At 39.4% G+C, this 24,544-nt stretch overlaps 4 protein-coding genes across 7 annotated transcripts; 2 read left to right on the forward strand and 2 right to left on the reverse strand.

Moving 5' to 3' along the window:
• Positions 1 to 4: 4 nt before the first annotated feature.
• Positions 5 to 7,396, reverse strand: LOC124640004. The gene is made up of 17 exons (XM_047177561.1): positions 6,941 to 7,396; positions 6,415 to 6,528; positions 5,838 to 5,908; positions 5,471 to 5,758; positions 5,084 to 5,246; positions 4,697 to 4,852; positions 4,415 to 4,551; positions 3,993 to 4,218; positions 2,996 to 3,100; positions 2,839 to 2,909; positions 2,480 to 2,612; positions 2,236 to 2,387; positions 1,996 to 2,158; positions 1,725 to 1,880; positions 1,007 to 1,143; positions 512 to 737; positions 5 to 232 (listed from the first exon to the last, which is right to left on the reverse strand). The coding sequence occupies exons 1-17, from the start codon at positions 7,025 to 7,027 to the stop codon at positions 101 to 103; spliced, it is 2,517 nt and encodes an 838-aa protein (XP_047033517.1). The 5' UTR covers positions 7,028 to 7,396; the 3' UTR covers positions 5 to 100.
• On the forward strand, positions 6,755 to 17,386 carry LOC124639999 (L-threonine ammonia-lyase-like). Of its 4 annotated transcripts, none has more exons than XM_047177556.1 (9): positions 6,755 to 6,818; positions 10,334 to 10,447; positions 11,015 to 11,085; positions 11,374 to 11,661; positions 11,748 to 11,910; positions 15,068 to 15,223; positions 16,126 to 16,262; positions 16,348 to 16,573; positions 16,716 to 17,386. In XM_047177556.1, exons 2-9 carry the CDS (start codon positions 10,352 to 10,354, stop codon positions 16,866 to 16,868), a joined length of 1,290 nt encoding a protein of 429 aa, XP_047033512.1. In that variant the 5' UTR covers positions 6,755 to 6,818; positions 10,334 to 10,351; the 3' UTR covers positions 16,869 to 17,386. The 4 variants fall into 4 exon arrangements, with proteins under 4 accessions (XP_047033512.1, XP_047033509.1, XP_047033511.1 ...); XM_047177553.1 differs by having other exon boundaries at positions 6,770 to 6,829; XM_047177555.1 differs by lacking the exon at positions 6,755 to 6,818 and adding an exon at positions 7,541 to 7,582.
• On the reverse strand, positions 7,644 to 8,651 carry LOC124640002 (DNA-directed RNA polymerase II subunit RPB3). The gene has a single exon (XM_047177558.1). The coding sequence runs from the start codon at positions 8,514 to 8,516 to the stop codon at positions 7,689 to 7,691; it is 828 nt and encodes a 275-aa protein (XP_047033514.1). The 5' UTR covers positions 8,517 to 8,651; the 3' UTR covers positions 7,644 to 7,688.
• Positions 17,387 to 18,037: 651 nt separating the features above from the next.
• LOC124640001 (L-threonine ammonia-lyase-like) lies at positions 18,038 to 23,542 on the forward strand. The gene is made up of 9 exons (XM_047177557.1): positions 18,038 to 18,055; positions 18,139 to 18,252; positions 18,464 to 18,534; positions 18,694 to 18,981; positions 19,345 to 19,507; positions 22,343 to 22,498; positions 22,675 to 22,811; positions 22,935 to 23,160; positions 23,354 to 23,542. Exons 1-9 carry the CDS (start codon positions 18,038 to 18,040, stop codon positions 23,525 to 23,527), a joined length of 1,347 nt encoding a protein of 448 aa, XP_047033513.1. The 3' UTR covers positions 23,528 to 23,542.
• Positions 23,543 to 24,544: the final 1,002 nt, after the last annotated feature.

Raw genomic sequence — 24,544 nt, forward strand, 5'->3', positions numbered from 1 at the left:
CAGTTTAATTTTATTTACCTTTTGATTTTTACTTCATTACAAAAAAATTACGCAACTAGCAAACAATATTTAAAATATACACACTCAATTGTAATTTTTTTCATCGCACAAAAACTTTGTGTTTGTCATCAAGGTCAATGACTGCAAACCTGGCAGTAGGATACAGATCTCGCAGGCGGTCTTTTAAACCAGACGCGTGCTCCTCATTCGATGTCTCAACCACCACATTGGCCTGAAACCAGCACAAATTGTAATCATGAGCTAGAGATTTAATTTTAGTTATTAGTTTTTTTTGGCATTGATATTTCAAAAATTATGCAGGAAACATGGAGTAGGAATTTGACCGCGTGTTGTGGCTGCCCGCGCCCGCAGCTAACAACTTTTTATTCTCTTATTACATATTTCGATGACAATGGCGATTGCCGTTGCCGCCAATATAGATTGCAATTTGGCTAGTCACAAATAGACAATTTAACAGGATTTTCCAAAAGTAAGCCAAAATCATAAATACCCAGGTGGTTCCGACATCGCTGTGCACCCACACCTGCTCTGTAACCAAGCTCTTGAGCACGGCGCTCTCTTCGGAGATGGTCTTGGCGAGCTGTTCGAGACCGCCGCGGTGGTCGAGGATCGGCACTGCGAACCTCATGAGCCGCCCGCTGGAGCCCAGCCCGCGTTGTATCGTGCGCGACAGTCTCCCGGAGTCAATGTTACCACCGCTTACTATGCACACCGCCCTGTTTTAAATATAATTTTCAGTTCATACTTATGTGATTGGATAGGCAAGTAATCATTATTATGTACAATTAATATGTATTTCTCCATCAGAAATAAATAGACGAGTCTGTAAAATGCTGCTTAGCTGCACAGTATACTTATTAAAAAAAGAAAATTGCGCAGCTAGTGAACCTATTTGGGTTTTATGGGATCATTAAGGATTTAATATTTTTTAGAAGACATTGTTCTTTCCTATATAGAGACCACCGTTTCCTCGTACAAGACATACCGTTTTCCTCTCAGCTCAGGCACTAGTCCTTGCATGACTGCAGCGATAGCGCAAACACCAGCGCCGTCAGCTACCAGGCGCTCGCGTTCCAACATCGATATCAGCGCCCGAGCGATGTATAACTCGTCTACAACCAACTGCAATGTTAAAAAACAACTTTTAGGTACTTACAGAAAAATCGGATATATAAAGTGACTGCTGTCCTCGGTTCGATTTCTGGGTTCGCTTTGTGCGTTTTTAGAAACACTCATGCTTCCCTTCAGTATATGTACTTACCGTATATGTAGGTATATTCCCTTATGTAGTTTCACTGTTTACTCCCATAGGTAGGGCTGCCCTCCGTCCGGGTTTCCCCGGATTTGTCCTCGTTTGGAGGCCGTCCGGGCGGGGTTTCAAGAAGTATCCGGGGAAAACCCGGACACTTTTCATGTAAGGAAGCACCTCATTGAATTTAAGTATATGTTAATAGTAAATGGATTACAAATTAGGTATTATTTTGTTTAAAAAAAATCGTACTCGTTCGGGGAAAAAATGCGATTTAAGCCAAATGTCCGGGTTTTTTAAATGTTTGTCCGGGTTTGGCGAAATTCGAGATGGCAGCCCTACCCATAGGTAATAAATTGCCTCTACATTTGCATACAAGTTTTTTTTTTCTAAAAAGACAAGAATAAAGAAGTGTACCTAGCGACATCTTTATTAATTAGGGACCAAGTCTTACCATCCTGTCAAGTCTGCCTTTAAGAGTTGCAAATGCATTCATCCCAACCGTGGAGGCGTTGAGCCCATCAGCAAGATTGGGTACCGGGGTCACTGTGACTGGTTGTCCGGCTTGCAGCGCCTTCATCATTTTCGGCACCTTTGAGCACTCAGCTCCCTAGAATTATAACAAATACAAGAAATTCGTTGACGATAGTAAAATGAAACGGACTACGGGACAGATGCAAATTAGCTAGGCTCTTTGTAGAGTAGATCGGAAATTATCAACTCACATAAACAAGACAGGAGCACTTGAGTTTCTTGCAGGCGACGAGCACGCTCGCCAGCAACCCTCCGGAGGCCACCGGCACGATCACGGCGTCGGCTTCAGGCAACTGTGTGATGATCTCCACTCCCAACGTCCCTAGACCCGCCATTACCAACGGATCATCCGAACTGAAACCATACAAGGATATTACATATAAATCACGGTGTTCACCGAAGTAAAGCTGTTAATTAAATATACTGTTTACTTAAGTAATATCTGGCGGTTGTCTCGGTGTACTTTCTTGGTGTAGGCCATGACATCGTCAAGCGTTTCTCCACACAGGAGCACGTTGGCGCCGAGCTCTGAACACCGCTGTGCGAGCGCCGGCGGAGTGCGCTCCGGCATCACCACTGTTACCTGAATATTACGGGATAACCACTATTGTTACTAGGAAACGACTTTAAATGGACTAGCATTTATGACATCAATGGTCTGGTCTAGATACATACCGGCAGGCCGAGGGTGCCGCCGTGGTAAGCCGCCGCCAACGCCATGTTGCCGTTGGAGGGCACCATCACGCCACGCTCGGTACCCTCTGCGCCGTACGCCAACAGCGCGTTGCGAACACCACGCTCAGCGCAACTTAATGCAAGATAAATGAAATAATAAGTTACCTATAGGTACGTAATTTAAAGTTATAGTAAACATTACGTTAATATAAGTTTAAAAATTGAGTAAAAGTTGAGTAAGAGCATCTCTAAACTTAGACTAGTAAATAATACCTAGTCAAAGTCATGCTGCCAGGCCATCAGTGTTACTTTGTAAGAGTATCATGGTCTATATCTGTGCTACCAAGATCTCAGTTTACCTGCCAGTGTACTGTAAATTTTCACATTTCAGATAGATATTGTAGTCCATGTATTTACTGATTTTTGCTTCCTGAAAATATACGTAAGGTCAGGTTTGATAATTAGCTATCCCGTCATAATTGGTATCAAAAAATATCCTGAAATAGCATCTCTTACACATAGTGGTGTATGTATTATGCCTCCTTCGATCCTTTCCGCTGCCTGCTTAATTTCAGCAAATGATAAAATGTGTGGACGATCATCCTTCAGGGGCCTGTTATTCTGAAATTAATCAATGGTTAGCATTTACACTATTTTACACTGTCCAACGATTTTTGACTTACCATTTTGCGACCTGGAAGGAATAACTAGAATTTAGATTATTTATTTACTGAGTACGCTTACGTTACTTATTTATTCATTTTTTCAGTACCTAATGCTCAGTTGACTTTATGAAACGTGACACAGATTCTTTCAGAGAGCAGTACCTACAGAGTTTCTTACTAAAAAGAATTCATATGTGCCGAAATAGTCAGTGTACGAGTATGTAGGTAGGTCTAATATAAAGGTTCTCTATGTGATAATTGTTTTCAAATCCATTCCTAAATATATTGATGATGATAATTTAAACCAGAAAGGAGTTTTACCCCTGAGCAGCCGCTGAACATGGAATTCCATTTGTTTGTTTTCGATAGTCACGCATGCATTATGCATTTCTTTTCTGAAAAACCTAAAGATCTATAAAAGAAGGTCAGCATATACATACCTACACACCCATATACATATGCAAAGACAAAAATTGATTGGTTTCAACATGAGGTAGATAAATCAACTAAATGAAACTCAGTTAATAATGCAGAATAGGGCTTTAATATAAATAATCAGGATGTTAATTGGGAGTTTATTATTGTATAGTTGTGATAGTATTTAGTCCGGTACAGGCACTGTTACGAACCAATTATAAACTATAACATAATAAAGTGTGAGTGTGGGTAGTCCTTCACCAACTTCTTCTCTAAATCCTTAGCGTGATGCATGTCACTCGTTTCTATCAGCATGTTCACCTGAAAGTAGCGTAATCAATATTTAATTAAGCACACATATGCACCAAGGGAAACACCAGGAGATATCCTAAATTGTGTATCTAACGATAACGAATATAAGTAACTCATACGGAAACAGTAAAAATATCGCGTCTCATCCAAGCGCGTTCCGGCACAAAGCTCTTGACATCGGCGCCAGTGTCTGTGACTCTGGCCAGAAGCTTGGCCATGGCGCCAGGCACGTCCGGCAGTGCCACGCTGAACTTGACTAGCCGACCCTCGGCCGCCATGCCGCGGTCGATCACCCGTGACATCCGACTGCTGTTGATGTTGCCCCCCGACAGGACGCAGACAACACTGAAACGAAAAAAAATATCTGAGAACTTTCTTCCATTTATGGAATTCGGTTAAAACCGACAAGCCGAGGTCAGTTCAAAATATTCTTTAACAGACTTTAACGGAGATCCCGCCCCTACAATTCTTTCCTACTGCCGGGCATCTATTGGTTCTTCTTTCATTCTACTGGTTCCCGGGACTCCTATGTATTACTTACTTTTTACCGCGCAACTCCGGCACCTTCCCAGCCATAACCGCAGCGACAGGACAAGCGGCTGCTCCCTCCACCACCATTTTTTCGCGCTCCAGAATATTGATCATCGCACGTGAAATCCACACTTCATCAACTGTGATCTAAAAGCAGGTAAAAGAAGATGGTAGGATGAATGGATGGACGAGGCAAATCTTTCACCACGAACTTACGTGTTCAATTTTGTTTGGTTCATGCTCAAAAACCTATTTAATATTGATTGGTATTGCATAGTTTATACCTACTAACCATTCTATCGAGGTACCCCCTGATAATGTTAAAAGCGTTATTGCTGGCGATTACACTGCAGAGGCTGTCGGCGATAGTCGGGTTCTGCTGAATCATGACTGGCTTCTTTTCTTGGAGTGCTCTAGTCATGGTAGGAGCAGCCGCACATTCCACGCCCTAGGAAAAGGTTACGTTACTAAATCTGCATAATGTCTGTCTCTGATGGGTTCAGAAATTTATACTGAATAATGAAGTTTGGGGTTTAAGTGGTGACCACGGTAGAATAACACAGGGCTTCCAGTAAGATTAAGTGACTGTATATTGTTGTCAGTCCTATATTCGATACGCCCAACTAAAGATCCAGTGGAATGATGGAGCTGGGTAGGAATGATGGCGATGGATACGTACGTATATCAAGCAGTTAGGCTTCAGACTCTTGACAGCCAGCACGAGGCTCGCTACGAGACCGCCACTACCGACAGGACACAGGATGGCATCCATTTTATCCATCTGAGTCAGCAATTCTAGTCCCAGTGTGCCGTAACCCGCAATTAAGTCCAATCTATCTGACCTGCCAATTGCGCCAGCAGAGATTAGAACTTAAAATAGTTCGGCGTTTATGTGGTTATAGGTGGTCCTACCTACTACGACTAATGGGTTAGTTTACATACTTGAAATCATAACTGCACACAAATACATTTTTTCTGTGAGGCATGTTTTAACAAAATTTTATTCTAAGAGCCCGTTGAGGAAAAGCCTTGAAAATAGGGATATAAATATGTACTATGAATTTACCCGTGCACATAATTGGAGCCGATTTCGTCACAATAAGTGAGAGCATGTAGGCTGGCATCATTATGGTCATTGCCGTGCACTTTCACAATCGCAAAATTTTCCTTGTATCGATGCTTGTCAACGAGGGGACAATCCTTTGGCACGATCACATTGATGGGCACTGATTGTCGAAATCCGTAGTACGTCATCGCGAAGAGGTAGTTGCGACCCCCTGATACTGTGCAACCTTTGCTCTTGTCGGAAGGTGACATGCTGTATAGAACATTACAAGCCCCTCGCGCTTTAAAGCTAAAATGTTATTATATTTTAATAATTATTCAGTTGGGCTTCTAATTTACTGTTACTTACCTGTAACTTTCAAGCATACCTTCCTGTGTTCTGTAAATTTTCGCATTTCAAGAAAACATTGCAAAAGGTTCTTCCTATATGTTTAGCTTCCTAAAAAAATGACATATTAAGTATTTTTATACCTTCATACATAAGGTCCCTAGCTAATTATAATAGAAAGGAACATCTAGAAGTCGCTCGGTCAACAAATCAATGATAGAACAACAATGGAATGGAAAAGGATGGTAATTAGCATCGTTCAATAGTAAACTACATAAAATGGTCGCTAATTATTAGTCGGATTAAGCCATAAAAATCTTAATACCTTTATATAGTTATCGGCACGGATATTGAGCTCTCGGCGGAAGAGTGGGGATCGCTTTGCGCACTGTACACATAAGGCAATAAACCAATAAATCGCTTCTGCGCAGGTGAAGGTCAGGGCTCAATATCCGTGCCGATGATTATACCTATGCTAATATGTAGGTAGCTCGCTATGTTTAGGTAGGCTGAGTCTCTGACTGATTGGTATAATACATTGATAAGTAGGTATAGTGGTCAGTTGTTTAATACTCATCTGTAACGATGTATACCTATGAATATATTTTGTAACTTACAATGATCGGAGTAAAAACCACGTCATTCTTGATTCTATTGTGAGCATCTTGTATATCCTGTAGTTTTAATTTAATTTTGCTTATGTTTTCCGGTTTTGATTTCTTATCGGTTTCCTAGGATATTAGTATATTTCTATTAATAATTTGCCGGAATATTCCTCACGGCTTACGCAAACCGGTTTTGGTCCTGTGGTTGGAAAACTGAAACGACTGAAACTCAAACACTCAAAGCCCAAAGCGCTGCCTGCGAACTCTGTTCGGGCTAGCGCAAGCAAAACTGTAGGGTGCTTCCCCACGAGTGGTAGGTAAAGATCTGAGTCATCCTAAAGTTTATCAATATCTTTCGCTACCAAGCTGTGTGGCAGGTAGAATGTTATATAGCGGGCTGCTGTTGCAGCACAAAGGTAAAAATATAGTAAGTAATACTTTTAATTGAATGTCTGCAACTTAATTTTTTTTCATAACTTAAGTCTATCCATAGTTTGCATTTGCAGCTACACACCTATCGCCACAACCACACACGTACCTCAATTGTATCATATTGTTTGGGAAAACTATCGCCGAGGATATTCCACGTCGGCAATGATGAGTCAGCTTCAACTCCTTGAGACATGTTTAAGAAGAACCCTGTCTAGTACAATTGTAAAAAATAATATAAAAATTATACGTTCTTTTATATTTTCCACCTTCATTTATTTTACAGTTCACAGTATTTTTTTTATCAATTTTTCTTTTTGTTGGTGTTGGATATATCTAAATTCCAAATATTATTGAAGAGATGTCTTTTTTGACACACAGATGTCACATTTTCATTTTATTATAAGGCATTATGAACTTCTTCCTTGTCATAGAGGCAAAATAAGAATTTGTTTTTAAGATACAGGACAGTTTTGCTACTGTTATAATAGATATAATTACCGTGACTGTATGGAACATTTCACAAAATAAATGACTACAATGAACAAGTGTTGTTGTGCATGCTTTATGTACTGTTAAACATTAAAAATAATTACACTTTGTGATGCAAGTGTTGCAGACTTGTTGATCACTTACCACTTGCAGTTGATTAATGTCGGTGAATGTAACTGCAGTATTCCAAGTGAAGGCCATTATTGCTCAAATAAAGTAAAATTATCGATCAATGGAGAAGTATATCCGAAACTCACAGGTATTTTAGAACTTTTAATTCACATTTTTAACAAGTTGGTGGGAAAATGAAACACTAAGCATTTGAATGATTAAGGCTTTTTATTGATATTTACATATGATTATATTTAATTGATAGCTAATGCATCGTTTTGTGCTTCCTGAGCCAACTGTACTTGTAAATTAAGCAATTTATTCTTCAACACTATAATACCCATGAGGACAATATTTTCAGGTTTCAGTGCCCCCGATGACTCAACATTATAAAAAAACTTGTTAGGTTTGGCCTCCCAATTAAATTCTGCTTCATACTGATCTTCATCTAGTTCAGTGTGTTCACTTTTTGGCCACTCGTCAGGTTTAGGGTACAGTGTATGTCTCATAATATTGTCAGGGTCATATTCAAAGGAAACACCAGCGGTGGGGTTCCATTTAGCATGTTCCTTTCCAAAACCTTTCTTAGCATATGCTCTCAATTTCAACTCCTGTCCTTTCCGAAGTTTGATGATTAAAATCTCATCAGTTTCACCATAGTCGGCTTGGTCTTCATCCCTGTGCCGCGACGTCACAGGCACCACTCTCGGGTCGCTCGACTTTAGATCTGCTGTGGTAACGTGTCTAGTTTGATCTCCGGTGCATTTGACGTCCAGTGTGAACTCTACGCTGCATTCTGAACAGAAATCAGCGCACATACAATCTCGCGAATAACGTATCTTGTCAACTACATCATCGGAAATTAGTGGAATGAGACCGATACGATGCGCCAAGAATTCGTCACTTAGAACAGTGGAATTTGCCTCAAGCTGCACCCAATCAATAGCCATCGTTGGGGTTTCCGCTATAAACACTCGTCTCATACTGTTAGCGACGCTAAGCTCGGTGTCTTCGACGACGAATTTTACATTATCGTCTGTCAATTCAGTGATGTGCACAGAAGGCTGATTGGCGTACGGCATCTTTGTTACGAAATTCTTATTTGTGTTATAACTCAATTAGTTGTTATTTGTTTACAGCACCGAATTAAATAAAAATAACCTCACAAACGCCAACAAACTTTGACTGACTGACACTGACAACTAAGCTGAGCTGACGCCTGACATTTAAAACTACTGTGCCGTTTGGTCAGTGTTGCCAATATTTTTTTCTAAATTCCCCACAATTTGTGGATCCCCATTACGTTGCGTTGCTACGTTGTAGTTAGTGATTAGAAATTCTACAATTATAGTTCGGCCATTCAGAGAATGCGTTCCTGACACGTCGCGATTGAACTGACGACGTAACTACATTCATTGATTATTGATATAATAATGTTGTTTTAATGCTCCTCAATTGTTAAAACGGTAAACAACCAGCAAAAATATTTTTATCGTAACTGCAACGCCATTGCAAAGTTACGTCGTCAGTTCAATCGCGACGTGTCAGGAACGCATTCTCTGAATGGCCGAACTATAGTGATTTTTGTATACTATATTGTGCATAGTGTGTTTACCTTTAATTAAGTATGCAGTAGAGCTAAGATCTGTTTGCTGTTTTTTTTATGTTTCACTGCAGTAACGTCTATTGGTAAACCAAAGTAAATAAATAAAATAACTTGCCCGCAGTTGTATCTTTACAATAAAAATCACGGGTAATTTTGTTTATTGTGTATATGCATGCAATTAAATTACACGTGCAATTTTCATTTTTTTAAGAGATAAAAAATATAAATTCTTAATAAACAGAGAAATTAAAAGAACAAAAACATACGAATTGAGAACTTTCTCATTTTTCGGAAGTCGGTTGAAAAAAGCGCGAGTGCAGAGATGATACCTTTTTCTTTATGTTACAATTACATCCCAGATCCCTTATTTTGATTTTAAAATCCTTATGGTCTCTGCACACAGCGGGCGCGGCGCGGCGGGACGGGACGGCGACGCGACACTGACCAGTTGTAATGTACTAGATATTACGGAGGCCGCCACACAGAACCGTCCCGCTCGACGCGACGCGACGCGACGATCTAGTACATTGTGTCACGTCGCCATCCCGTCCCGCCGCGCCGCGCCCGCTGTGTGCAGAGACCTTTAACGTAGTCATGCGTCGCTCTCAACGGTTGAAATGACATCAATTTTAAAACTTAGGTTACGCATAGGTTACGTGGAGCTCTGACACAAAAAAAAACATTTACTGTACCAGCAGATACAGAAACAGCTTTCGATAATGTAATATGTAATGTGCTTTTGAATAGAAAAAAAAAACAAAAATGAAATCTTATGCCGATAGGTAAAAATAAATCTTCCAATACTTGTATTATGTCATATTACTACAAATATGGAGAGTAGGTATGAAACAACGATTGTATAGGTTCCCAAATATTTTTTATGAGGACCCTCGTCCTTATCAGACTTTAATAACAAATGATAAATCATTCATTTTTCAAGTCTGCAGCATCGTAGTCGGTCGATTATACGTTGTACATAGTTAATTATTATCTATAAATCGTTCTAAATGGAGCGCTATAAGTTTGAACCTGCAGTAAGTGCCTACTTAAATATAACAAACGTAGATAATATATGCTACTTACTGACCATTTCGTTGATAGACAAGGCATATTCCACCACGATCATAGTTTCACCTTTAACCCTTATCTTATAATTATTAATGCTTTTATGAGCGATAACGCGTCGATACACTCATTCCTCAGACGAGAGCCAAGGGGAATCCAAGACTAACGAAGTATTAGATTTAATAATGTTATAGTAGTGTTATCAAAATTTTTACAATGGTGTTCCAGACGATCGAATATGATCCAATGTGCGACAAGGAGAAACCACAAAAAATTTCATTCGAAGATGTCTCAGCTGCTGCTTTTAGGATCCATAGTCACATAATTAAAACGCCATGCGTGGTAAGTGAACAAGTTTTACAATCCTAGGTTCCCTTTGATAAATAAGTACCTATCCTATTCGGACAATTCAATTTAAAATTAGTCTAATCTCATGAAAGAAATACCTATATGTACATAGCTACGCATGTATAAATGACGGAGACAAAACAATCAGCATGCGAAGCGATAGTTTATTTATTTTGCTATTATGAAAATGAGTTAAAAAAAGAAACTATATTTTTTTCGATATTCATTTATTTACTGGAAGCCGACCCCAACATAGTTGGGAAAAGGCTCGGAGAAAGAAAGATTCATTTATTTACCATATGTTTAAATTTAATTGAAACACTTAAAAATATAAAAATAGTGTGCAACCGGTGGCATCGGGAAATTATGGTCCAAGCTACTGGAGCAGTCAGATTTTACATTTTTCAAACTACATTTAATTATTAGGAGTTAGACTAATTTCAAAAGCAAAATATATTTTCGGATTAAGTTTTCATAACTCAACTGTGCTTTAAACAATTATGAGGTACGTAGCCAGCTAATTTGTAAGTAATATGTAACGTAATTTTTATCCTGTTCCAGAAATCTCACATGTCTACAACTTTTGGAATGGACATATATCTCAAAAACGATTTTCTTCAACACACTGGAAGGTGAGATTTTTTTCTTTTTTTTTGGATTAAGTAGTTGAAAATGTTTTATGCCTTATTACAAGTACCTAGGTTCATACAAGTAGCCACTATATATCGATTAATATATTTCTGGTTCTGTTTTTTCATATAATGAAACATCAGAAATTAGATATTAGCCTATTCAGAACAAAATCTTCTAGCCGTTGTTTCGCAATTAACTTACCTTAATCAGCTCATAATCGAATCAGTAAGGTACATTTGGTCTTACTCTTCGTACCCTGTTAGGCAACTATTCTAAATTATCCACAGTTTCAAAGAACGAGGTGCCCGAAACGCTCTGTTGTTGCTATCAAAGGATAATAAAACACGTGGCGTCATTTCTGCGTCTCTTGGGAATCACTCACAGGCTCTGAGCTACCATGCCAACAATCTGAACATCCCTGTTACCGTCGTGATGCCCAATGTAGCTCCGATCATGAAGATTCAGAAGTGCCGATCTTACGGCGCCAACGTGATCGTACAAGGACATGACATGAAGGAAGCTAAGTATCACGCCATGAGTTTGGCTAAAGAGCGATCGCTAATTTACATCAATGGGTAAGTCTAACTTGCGACTGTTCAATTAAGGCAAACTTAGTCCAAGCTTGCAAAAACTCTCTTAAAACGGTTTTCTGTAATCTCAGCTACGACCACCCTCACATCATGGCGGGACAGGGCACGGTGGGCTTGGAGATTATAGAGCAGGTGCCCGACGTGGACGCCGTCATTGTACCCGTGGGCGGCGGCGGCCTCCTCGCCGGTGTCGCCACCGCTATCAAACACCTCAAGCCTCACGTGCTTATCTACGTAAGTGAGCTTTTACTATACATATTTCCAGATGGAATCCTTTATTTGGGATCCTCAAAAGTCTAATTAAAGTTCAAAATAAAAGCCAAACCGTCAGTTGCTCCATTAAAGTTAAAGCTTCATTAAAATTGCTGACACTTTTTATCTTGTTGACAAAGAAAGAATCATCAATAGATTTAAAGAACCTTTAACTTTAATGGAGCTTTGTGCAACTGACGGAAAGGCCCATGCTCACCGACAACGGTAACAAGTACACACATTTTGCATAGGTAGATGCAATTTGTTTGATGCAAAGGTTATCTGACGGTCAATTCCTATTCAAGTAGTTCCTCGTAAATAAAGACGTAGAGTTGTGACACAAAGACTATGTTATTGTCTAGAAATTCTCTGTTCATCTGTTTTGATGACCTTAATAGATCGTATCATTATAAGTGGCACAAGACATATATGTATGTATAGATATGACAGTAACAATTTTAAATGGTGACCGATAAACATAAAATTTTGTATGTAGCCATATAAATACATTAAATAAAAAAATACGCGATTTGTAAACCAAAAAAAAACCGGCCAAGTGCGAGTCGGACTCGTGCACGAAGGGTTCCGTAAATTACAGTTAAATCAACCTATCTCAAAAACTATAAGAGATACTTTGATCAAACCAAAAATCGTTGAAAGAGTTAATTAGCATGCATCACCTCTATTTTTTTTAGAATTTTATACCCCGTAGTTATAAAAATAGAGGGGGGGGGACATACTTTTTACGACTTTGAGAGCTGATATATCAAAAACCGTTCACTTTAAGAAAAATGTTTTTTAGAAAACTTTATATCATTTTAAAAGACCTTTCCATTGATACCCCACACGGGTATGTACATCGAAAAAAAAAATTTCATCCCTCAGTTACATGTATGGGGGGCCCCACCCCCAATTCTTTTTTTTACTATTTAGTGTCATATTTTTGTAGCGGTTCATACAACACATATTCCCATCAAATTTCATCACTGTAGTACTTATAGTTTCCGAGTAAATCGGCTGTGACAGACGGACAGACGGACAGACGGACAGACGGACATGACGAAACTATAAGGGTTCCGTTTTTGCCATTTTGGCTACGGAACCCTAAAAAAACACCAATGTCCTGAAATTACATTACATATTAGGTACCAGATGGACCATTCTGATCGGGAAACGATGTTTAACATTTTCAAAATATACAATATGGTGCCTATTTACATAAGTCTCACTTGTTAGGGTCATAACGACGCGTGCCTTCCAGCATCCGGGCAAAAGGTTAAAACGTTAGATAGGCACGTAGTTTTATCTTATAAATGAAAGATAAATGTGTTAGCTATGATTGTTTCTAAGACTAAACATCGATGCTGTAGGTAACCCTTAAATATCACTATACTCCCATTTCGTTGTAATTAAATTATGTCAAAGGTCGGACAGATAAATCAAACGTTGACACATACACACTACACATACCTACATATTATATATATACTTACCTAAAATGTATGTATAATGCCTCGTCTCGTGGTTTTGACATAAACTACTCATGACTGGTCTAAATTGCTTTGATAAACGTTATCCGAAATCCCGCGCGAACTTAAGACAGTTGAGTAGGTAGACACTTGGCAATTTTTCATAATTTTTATCAACAATTACCTACTTACTTGCTCAATCTTATTTGACATCTAAATTAATAATTTCTTTTCAACAATAGCTAGGTAAGATGTACCATATACCATCGTAAGCAGGATAAATAAAAATATAATAAAGAAAGCAGGCACTTCCGCGTTGCAAAATGCCAGATAAGGCAAAAATAACACAACAACAAATCTAATAACACTTTCATTAGTTTAGCTAATAATTGCTAGCTATCATAATAAGATGAGGCAACGAGGTTATCTTTTTGCACGGACTCGGCTGGAACCCCACAGATAAATGTAAAAATAACAAATGACACAAGAGGCGACTCTTGTGTCGCCATCGCTTAAATTGGATTAAAATTACGAAATTAAAATATGGTGATACATGCTGTTAAATTAACCGTTGCATCATCATTAAATAAAGTGTACTTATATCTTACGTCTGCCTGCATCAGTTCATCCTAGAGCAGTGGTTCTTAACCGGTGGTCCGCGGACCACTGGTGGTCCCTGGAGGCATTCCAAGTGGTCCGCGAAGCTTTGCTACGCGACGTTGCTATCCATCTTACTTGACCAACAGAAAAAAATTAAGGTTTGAAATGTAGCCCTTTTACGTAATTTTGGTTCTGAGTCTTAAAAAATAATTAAAATTTCCCGCTCGCTTCGCTCGCGTATTCAGAATCTATATACCCTCGTTTTTGCATTTGTCGACAAACAAAAAGTTAAGTACGTTTGGGCTACATTTTACGTAGTTTTAGGCTACATTTTAAATTTCCCGGTCGCTTCGCTCGCGTATTCAGAAACTGTATGCCCTCGCCTCGTTTTTACATTTGTCAACAAACAAAAAGTTAAGTACGTTTGGGCTACATTGTACGTAATTTTGGTTTTGAGTCTTAAAAAATAATTAAAATTTCCCGCTCCCTTCGCTCGCGTATTCAGCAACTATATGCCCTCGTTTTTGCATTTGTCAACAAACAAAAAGTTAAGTACGTTTGGGATACATTTTACGTCCGTACGAGTCCGAAAAAAATTTCGCGCTCGCTTCGCTCGCACATTTGTAAGTAGAACTGAACCAAGAATTCGGAAGTTAGTTAAGAGAATGCAGTCACAAAAATCTCATTAAATTAAAATCTGTAGCTTTTCGTTTTTTGCTAAATAATAAAGAAATGAGTGCTAATTATAAAGTGTGCTTGTATTCTTTATCAAAGAACCCTCAATTTTGACAAACCAATGGGGTGGTCCCCGGCAAGACAAACTTTTGGTAAAGTGGTCCCTCATGACAAAAAGGTTAAGAACCACTGTCCTAGAGGATAAAATCATTTCCGTCGTGCTTGGAATGGAAATCTTATATATAAAAATGAATTGTTCGTTAGTCTGACTAAAACTCGACAATAGCTGGACCGATTTGGCTTATTTTGATTTTAAAATGTTCGTAGAGGTCCAGGGAAGATTTAAACGATACGAAGTTTGTTGGGCCAGCTAGTTGTAATTTTTTTGTATACAGGGTGCAGAGACGGAGAAGTGTCCGAGCATGGAGTACGCGATGAAGCACGACGAGCCCTCCAGTGTGGAGATCAAGTCGACGCTGGCGGATGGCCTTGCTGTGCCCACAGTCGGGTACAACGCCTTCGCCACAGTGAAGCATATTGTCGATAGATTGGTAAGTACAACTATTATAATGTGGGTAATTGCACTAAAGCAATCGTCAATATTGGGCCTTCCTAGAGCGACGCACTATTCATAACTTTCTTATTATGTCGTTCTTCAATAGCTCTCTTTGATGGGTCTCTTCCAACAATAGCTCTCATTTGGTCGTAATCATCACTGATACCTGACTGATTGAATCCCCCATTAATTATGTTCGCCTTGGAAAATAACGGTACCTACATGGTTTTTTTTTTCCGTCTCCCCGATTTACATACAATGTTGCATTCCTGTTTTGTTTAGTTACGGCCGGTCCACACATGTCTCCGTTTTACTGTTCCGTTTTATCGTGTACGTTTTTTTTTCGTCGATGGCGTATGTAGTTGTATAAGTGACTTCACACATGGCACAGTATTCTGTATACAACTACATACGCCATCGACGAAAAAAAAACGTACACGATAAAACGGGACAGTAAAACGGAGACATGTGTGAACCGGCCGTAAAACGGAGACATGTGTGAACCGGCCGTAAGTCACAAGGCTGTAGGTATATGTATAACACAAACTCATCAACGTAATAAGCTAATCTGTCGCCTCTATCGGATGATGAAAACGTCACGATTACGCAGTTCTACTGTACTGCGTATGCGGTTTTTTAAGTAGAACTTAAATTATGCGTAGGAAAACTATAAACTTATTTTTTATCTGCCAATTTTTTTTTATTAGTGCAAACGTACTTAATATTATACAAACAAAATTTTAACCTTAACAACTTTTTAAACAACCGAAGCGATTTCGTGTTGTAGTCAGAATGTGTCCATGGGTTCATGGTCTACTAATGTCAGATTCAGAAACTAATGACTGAATTTTGGCCACGGCAGCAACCATCATACATGACGAGGTTGTTTTTCTAAAGATTACAGTGAACGAGGACTGGATAGCTCGCGCTATCTTGCATCTCATCGAGCAGGAGAAGTACGTGGTGGAGGGCGGAGGTGCTATCGGCGTGGCGGCCATCATGGCCGGCCTGGTGCCTGAGCTCGCTGGCAAGAAGTTAGTATAAAGAAGTGATAACAAAGTGGCCTGGCCAGTCAGATCCTCTTAGTCATGGAGTTTGAAAATTATGTTTATATTTCAGGGTTGTGTGCATCCTGTCGGGAGGTAACATCGACACGACGATCCTCGGCCGGTGCCTGGAGCGAGGACTAGCCGCAGAGCAACGACTCGTGAAGTTCAAAGTGACGGTCAGCGACCGACCCGGCGGTATCGCAGAACTCTGCAAGCTTATCTCCTCTACCGGCGTCTCCATTAAGGATATCATACAAGAACGCGCTTGGGTTCATGGAGACATCTTTAGTGTTCGGGTAATCAGTTTATTCGATATTCTCAGTTAGTCAGTCTTCTTTTTTAGATCTAGAGTATTTTAAATGGATTCAAAACAAACTTGCCGCCTTGCATATTTCACCAGATTTGACTAAAGATGTTGTTTGAAAACTACCGTTACAGGTGAAAGTGGTGTGTGAAACTCGTGGTCCCGAGCACCTGGAGGAGTTGCGCGCCGTGATCGCCAACACGTACCGAGAGTGGGACTTCGCAGGAGAGTACGACAACTTCGCGCGCCGGAACAGCACTGAATCACTTGACGACGTGTCACACTAAGCCACTGTGTGTTGTGTCAGTACCTACACTGCACGGAGGCTACTCAATGATGGTCTCATGCAGTCCTGGCCAGACGATGAAGGATCCAGTGGGCCTGAAAGAAATAAATAAGTATAGACATGAAAGCCTTTAACACCCACTGGAAAAAAGTTTATTTACTGCTAGGGATTTTTTGTGTTTCATATTTTTTCTTGGATTCACCAATTTAGTTTATAAGATATTTAATAAATCTGTGATAGATATAAATTTAACTAATGACATTATTAGTTGGTAAAATGTATAATAATTATTTGGGCGTCTTTTATATACTGAACAAGAAAGGGCCACCGAAGGAAGAGATGTAGCGTAGAATTGAATATTGTGAGGACGAGTCGAATCTGTCTTAAAATAAGTTAGCAATCATAATAAATCATATTATAATATGAATCATATTATGGTATATACAGCTTAATATTTTTTTATTTGTTCTAGACATTTTGTAAATAAAAACTTACTTTAATTAAAAATAAAGTTCTTCATTCACTTTTTTTATTCATCCTGCAAGTTGGCCTGAAGCTCCTATAACGCATAGTTATAACATGATGCTATAGAATTAGATAGAATTTCTCAATTTGACAACAGTTTTTAACGGCAGAGAACCTGTGCCTCAAAACAGTTTAATGAAAGCTGGTACTTATTTTAACTTGCCATTGCTGAGCATAAATAGCAATCTTGCAGTAGAAACCTAGACTTGTGGGTTCCTACAATAACATTACCCATGCCCAGAGTTACGAGTGAAGACCTTAATGATGATAGACGCGTAGAGATACATAGGTAGTCGAAGTGGTGAAGGTAAGTAGTTGTGAACTCTAATGACTATGATCAATATAACAAAGTTTGTTTTTTTCAAAACCCAAATCATAACAATTTGTACAACTAATTTATCCTCTTTCACAAAAACCTCTGGGCTAGTATGACAGAAATAAAAACAAATTAAAATAAAATTTGTCAAGCGTAATGTCGGCATTTGTGCTTTTTCAAAATTTAATTATTTATTTATAAGCATATCCACAAAAATGAAACAAAATTAACAAAAAAATGTAAACACAAAAAAAGATAAAAACACAAAAATATTATTTTTTTATAATATAAACGAAAATTACACGAAAACACTTTTATTTATATACAACATGTCGAATCCAAAAGACGTAAGTACTTATTCCAAGTTATCTTGCAAGTTTCTACTAGAAGTATTAATTTATAATGAATAAATTGCTAACCTGACACTCAGGATCCCGAATACGATGAGTGGTGCGATCCAGACAACCCACGTAAAGTCAAATATGAGGATATACTGGCTGCATCACGACGTATTGTAGGACAAGTAATACGGACACCATGCGTGGTGAGGACTTTATTTTAAACGGTTTTGGATAGCGATTTTTCATTTTAGATGAACATTAGGGCCACTATACCTACCTCGTTTCAAATAGATAGGATATGATCTTTTAAACTATCGTTGGTAACAAGTTTAGTCCTATTCTATTTATGCCTAATGATAATTTTGTATTGGCTTTCAAATTACAATTAAATTATTTCACTATTTTAAATCGCAGAGAGCTCACATGTCAACAAAACTGGGACTGGAATTGTATATGAAACAGGAATTCTTTCAAGTCACAGGATGGTAATAAATATTTTTTTTGCTTTTGAAACAATTACTAAAACTAACTATTATTAAAACTATCGCATTTTAGTGTAGACTGACTTGTTAATCAATACATAATTCATAAACTTTAAAATTTTCCTGAAATTATTGAAACTAATAGAGACAAATTTATAATAGCTTCAAGGAACGCGGAGTACGAAACACTTTGTTGTTGCTTACTGATGATCAAAAGAAGTATGGAGTAGCTGCTGCCAGTACCGGGAACCACGCTGGAGCGTTGGCCTACCACTCCGCTCAGATGGGCATACCTAGCCTGGTGGTGATGCCCGTTCACGCTCCCATCACCAAAATAAATAAAGCTGAAAGATCAGGAGGCAAGATAGTTTTACACGGAGCGAATATGGCTGAGGCGAAACATTTTGCTATGTCAATGGCGAAAGAGAAGAAAATGATGTATATTAACGGGTAAATCTTAATTCCCTATGGTCGGGGTAATAATATCTCGTGCTCTTTTAGCATATCTATTATCTATTATATATATAAAAGAAAGTCGTGTTAGTTACTCCACTTATATATAACTCAAGAACGTTTAGAGCCAGGAGAAGGACATGGGGTAGTTTAGGTTACCATCCGGCTACGGGAAGCAGTTATCTCGGAACGCGGGTGAAACCGCGGGCGGAAAGCTAGTTATCCATAAATATTAAAATCCGACCATCCATAAATAATAAACTGACTGGCATTCTATTATGTACAAGCACAACTAAGTCCTGACGGTCGAAAAAAAATTGGTAATACTAATTTTAATGTGACATCGCATTATTTTTGCAGCTACGATCATCCGAATGTCATTGAGGGACAGGGAACCATTGGCATAGAGATAATAGAACAGCTGCCTTCCGTAGATGCTGTACTGGTACCTTGCGGCGGAGGAAGTCTGCTGGCTGGGATAGCCATCGCTGTAAAACATCTCAAACCGGACTGCGAAGTCTATGTAAGTTTCGTACAAACGTTACAAGACCTTTAAGATAGTTTTAAAGATGGAGCTTGTCAATACAAATATTTAGGTTTGGGAACAAATATAATGACCACCATAAAATGCTTTGATACCCTTAGTTTTGTCATCATCCTCCGAGCCTTTTCCCAACTATGTTGGGGTCGGCTTCCAGTCTAACCGGATTCAGCTGAGTACCAGTGCTTTACAAGAAGCGACTGCCTATCTGACCTCCTCAACCCAGTTACCCAGGCAACCCGATACCCCTTGGTTAGACTGGTGTCAGACTTACTGGCTTCTGACTACCCGTAACGACTGTCAAGGATGTTCAATGACAACCGGGACCTACAGTTTAACGTGCCATCCGAAACACAGTCACTGGTGTCTAAGATATACTTAGAAGTACATACAAACTTAGAAAAGTTGCATTGGTACTTGCCTGACCTGGGATCGAACCCGCGCCCTCATACTTGAGAGGTTGGTCTTTTACCCACTAGGCCCTTAGTTTTGTAACCAGAAATAATTACTGAACACCAGAAAAATAAAGTCTAAAAATGTAATAGTACCAGCTATTTTAGTCACGTCTTCACTTTAAATTGTATTCGACCACCAAAGAAGACGGATCAAAATTGCCCCACGTCCTATAACAATGTGACGTATCTCAAAAAAAAGATAAAAATGTTTAAAAAAATATGGCATACTCTCCAATTCATTTTTTTTACACCTTCATACGAAAAAAATGCTTTAAAAATTGTTCAGGCGCTGTTATGAAAACATCGTTCATAGGACTATTTATGGACTATTTTATTACATTATTTTTTGTTTTGATAGGGTATACCTCACAAATGGTCCCATAATCATCAGGTCAGGATCTGATGATGGAAACCCTGAGAAATCCAGGACAACTTTTGAAAGTTGTAGGCATGCGCAGGATAAAAACTTGACTATAAGGTGTACGTCTTATAACAATATGCAACAGTGAAGGTTTGAAGCTGACTTGATGATGGAGACCAGAGAAGGGCGAGGGAACTGGACAACTGAATATGTGAACTGCCTCGTGTTTGGGCTTATATTATTCGTATTGATAAGAACTTTCCACTTATGCGGATAGTGACAACCGTGCTTGTCACTGAAAAGCCAAAAATAATAAAAAAACTTTTTGCGATAAAAAAACTTCCAAAAACACTGAAAAGCAAAAAAAAAACTAGTCTTAGGAGCATCGGCCTAGAAGTCGTTGGTGAAATAAACTTAGGTACATCCATTAGACACCGACTTCTGAGGTAATTTAAATATTTTGCTGTCGATTTCCCTCGACCTTCTCTGGTCTCCATCGTCGGGTCAGCTCCAAACCTTCACTGTTGCAAAGGTCTATTCAATACAAATAATATGAGCCCAAACACGAGGTAGTTTACATATTCAGTTGTCGAGTTCCCTCGACCTTCTTTCGTCTCCATCATCAGGTCAGCTCCAAACCTTTACTGTTGCATATTGTTATAAGACATACACCTTATAGTCAAGTTTTTATCCTGCGCATGCCTACAACTTTCAAAAGTTGTCCTGGATTTCTCAGGGTTTCCATCATCAGATCCGGATCTGATGAATATGGGACCACCTGTGAGGTATACCCTATCAAACAAAAAAATAATTTAATAAAATAGTCCATAAATAGTCCTATGAACGATGTTTTCATAATAGCGCCTGAACAATTTTTAAAGCATTTTTTTCGTATGAAGGTGTAAAAAAAATGAATTGGAGAGTATGCCATATTTTTTTAAACATTTTTATCTTTTTTTTGAGATACGTCACATTGTTATAGGACGTGGGGCAATTTTGTATGGATTGTGATCCGTCTTCTTTAGTAAATGATCACCAACTCTTGACGACCAAATTAATGTATTATTTTTGCCTAAATAAGTCACTATGATTGCCATAAAATGTAGGCTTATTACCAAATAAAGTATTATGGTGCCATATTAAGTTATGTGTCCGGCTTGCAATGCATGCGTGAGTGTCAGTATGACGAGTGACAGGGGAAAATGGAAGAAAATGACATATTGCGCCGACCCCAAGTAAAATTGGGAACAGGGCTGGAGAAAGAAGAAGAAGAATGTGTTTCTCAATACACTTCCTCGACAACACACTCTTATCGCACTGTTTAGAGGCATGCAATAGACAATTTTCCACCCTAGTGCAGGAAAAGGGCCGAACTTATTTTTTTGGAGTCAGTTTACTAAAACAGGATAGCAAGATGTAAAAACTTTGATTATCATTTTATATTAAAACGCTGGTATAATTTTGATGATCATTTACTTCTTTTGGTGATCATTTACTACTTTTGGGATAACAATGATTTATTTCGACTCATTTTGGTTAAATTAATCTTACTTTAAAATGGTGGTCTAATTTTGGTGATCATTTACTATTTTTGGCTTTCGCATGATTTATTTTGGAGTAATTTCACTTAAATAGGATAGCAAAATGTTAAAACTTTGGTTATAGTTTTGCATTAAAATGCGAGTTTCATTTTGGTGATCATTTACTATTTATGTCTGCTATTTGTTACTATATCTGGTGATCAGTTAAACATAAGCCTTTAGGTTTTATGAAGACGTGAAGTTTGTGAGGATTTTTTCTGGCCAAACTGGTAAAAAGATGGGAGACAAAATGGTTTAAGGAATCATTTTTTGCTTTAGGCTAGCATTATTTTTGCTAATTCACTGGCCAGACGATATAATGTTTATTATATAACGCACTTTGATTTTTTTAATAACTGAAGGCTTTGAACTTCAGTTATTGAAAAAAAAAACTTTTTATGAATAAAATCTGTGATTGCAGGGTATAGTAACAGATAAAACATTCAGTATGGTAGAGGCTCTAAGGAAGAATGAACGTATCTGCATAACACTGGAGCCATCGATAGCTGATGGATTAGCAGTAAACAAAGTCGGTGTCAACACGTTCCACAATGTGAAGGGTCTCGTCGACAAAATGGTAACACACACTATACGTAGACCCGTTCCTTCTAAATCTCATTTTCAAATGATAAAAAAGTATGGTGGCTAAAAAGTATGTATAGTGTGCACCACACGAAAAATATCTCCATTAACATTTAGATTTTTTTTTAACAGTCATAGAGACAGTACGAGTATTCTTTTATTATTTTTTAGATTATTGTAAGAGAGGATTGGGTGGCTCGTGCTATTATGCATGTCATTGAAGAGGAAAAAGTCGTTATAGAAGGCGCCGGTGCAGTAGGCATTGCAGCTATTATGGCCGGCTTGTTTCCTAACTTAAAAGGCAAAAAGTAAGTCCTAATTCATCATAAAAAGAAATATCTAGACACCTACATAAGCAGTCCTCCTAAAGAGTTTAGAAAATATGGGGCACTTTTACTAGTTTTCAATTTGAATGTAATTGTTTATTTTAGAGTGGTAGCAGTCTGTTCTGGGGGTAACATCGATGCGACTACCCTATCGCGCGCGCTAGAGCGGGGCATGGCGGCGGAGGGTCGGCTGGTGAAGTTCAAGGTGACGGTGTCGGACCGGCCCGGAGGCCTGGCTGACCTGTGCAGCATGCTCGCAGGCATCGGAGTCACCATGCGGGACTGTGTGCCGGAACGTGCCTGGGTCAAGGGTGATGTTTTCAGTGTCCAGGTAAGTGAACTCAATTTTTACTACCACAACTGTTAGCAGTGCTCCTTAGAAAGCAATGTTTTTTTTTTTACATATCTTAAATTAAACTGACAATGAAGACACGATACAGGTGCATATACAATGGTATCATATGTCAATTAACACGAAAGCGTGCTTGCTTTTGATTTTTATCAGTCTTACTTTTATTTTGCAGTTGAAAGTGATTGTTGAAACCAGAGGATGGGACCATACTAAAGAGTTGGTCGAGTCTATCAAGAAACACTATAAAGAGTACTTCTTCCAAGAGATGACAGAGCGCTCCGACAAAATAGCGAGTACTAAGCGCGGGCCCTGCCTGGCGCCCAACCCTGTGTGCATGCAGAAGTGATTCGAAACAATGTGCTTTTTCTATGCCATGTCAAATTAATATAATGCTTGTGATTTCCTACTGAGTCGCATTTCATTTGTTTCCATAACTACAACCAACAAGAGGAATGTGTTGTGCAACTACCTACCTATATTCTAATTCTAAAGGTGCGTCCATACATAGAGCGGCAGTGCGCGGCAGCAACACGCATCGAGCTTAGAATTATAGCAACACGCGGCACGTCCAGGAAACAATTCTGCCGCGCTCTACGAGTAGTTTAGAAACGTTGAAACGTTTGCGCGCGGCTGTTGTCCAAACACAGCGCGGCACGCCGGCCGCGCGCGTTCGCCGCACACACCTACCGCTTTATGTCTGGACGCACCTTAGGGTGCGTCCACATCTGGCGAATGTGCCGCGAATGTGCAGCTCGCGAGCCGTTTGCGAGCTGCCCGCGAGCTGCGCGCGTGCATTTTTGTTCGTGCGCCGCTTCTGCGCCGCCCGCGCGCAGTTCGCGCGCGACCTAAGCGCCGTTCGCGATCAGCGCGCAGGCGGCGCGCGACTTCTGACATCTTCGATAGTACTGAGCCAGTAAACGGAACTGTAAGGGCGAGAACTGAGTGCGCGCAGATCGCGCGCCGCTCGCGCGCTCTATACGAGCCTTGCATGAGTTGCGCTAAAGAGGCGCACCAAGCTATTGCAGTGACTGCACGCGCGCAGCTCGCGGGCAGGTCGTAAGCGGCTCGCGAGCTGCGCATTCGCGGCACATTCGCCAGATCTGGACGCACCCTTACACATACGACGCATACGACTGACCTAAGGGTGCGTCCACATGTGGCGCCAGATCAGCTAGCCGATGCCGGGCAACCCATAGATATTGAATAGTAATCAATCGGTAACTGGAGAGTGGCACGAAGCCATCGAGACATCGAGTGAGATGATCTCCTGTGTCGACATGCTCTCTAGATCCTAGAGCCATCGTCCAAGTAGGTATAGAACAACAAATACGAAACATTCTAATGGTTTACCTTCTTTCACAAC

Source organism: Helicoverpa zea, chromosome 20 (assembly GCF_022581195.2).
Source record: "Helicoverpa zea isolate HzStark_Cry1AcR chromosome 20, ilHelZeax1.1, whole genome shotgun sequence".
Lineage (NCBI taxonomy): Eukaryota > Metazoa > Arthropoda > Insecta > Lepidoptera > Noctuidae > Helicoverpa > Helicoverpa zea.

Excerpts from the sequence above, each read along its gene's own strand:
- LOC124639999 (XM_047177553.1), top strand. The coding sequence starts at position 6,785 with ATGTTATATAGCGGGCTGCTGTTGCAGCACAAAGGTAAAAATATA. Across the intron at positions 6,830-10,333 it reads AGCACAAAGGTAAAAATATA|ACGATCGAATATGATCCAAT; the intron begins GTAAGTAATACT and ends ATGGTGTTCCAG. Across the intron at positions 11,086-11,373 it reads TTTCTTCAACACACTGGAAG|TTTCAAAGAACGAGGTGCCC; the intron begins GTGAGATTTTTT and ends AATTATCCACAG.
- LOC124640004 (XM_047177561.1), bottom strand. The coding sequence starts at position 7,027 with ATGTCTCAAGGAGTTGAAGCTGACTCATCATTGCCGACGTGGAATATC. Across the intron at positions 4,552-4,696 it reads GGGGGTACCTCGATAGAATG|ATCACAGTTGATGAAGTGTG; the intron begins GTTAGTAGGTAT and ends ACCTGCTTTTAG. Across the intron at positions 738-1,006 it reads CCTGAGCTGAGAGGAAAACG|GGCGGTGTGCATAGTAAGCG; the intron begins GTATGTCTTGTA and ends TATTTAAAACAG.
- LOC124640002 (XM_047177558.1), bottom strand. The coding sequence starts at position 8,516 with ATGCCGTACGCCAATCAGCCTTCTGTGCACATCACTGAATTGACAGAC.
- LOC124640001 (XM_047177557.1), top strand. Across the intron at positions 22,499-22,674 it reads AGGGTCTCGTCGACAAAATG|ATTATTGTAAGAGAGGATTG; the intron begins GTAACACACACT and ends ATTATTTTTTAG. Across the intron at positions 23,161-23,353 it reads GTGATGTTTTCAGTGTCCAG|TTGAAAGTGATTGTTGAAAC; the intron begins GTAAGTGAACTC and ends TTTATTTTGCAG.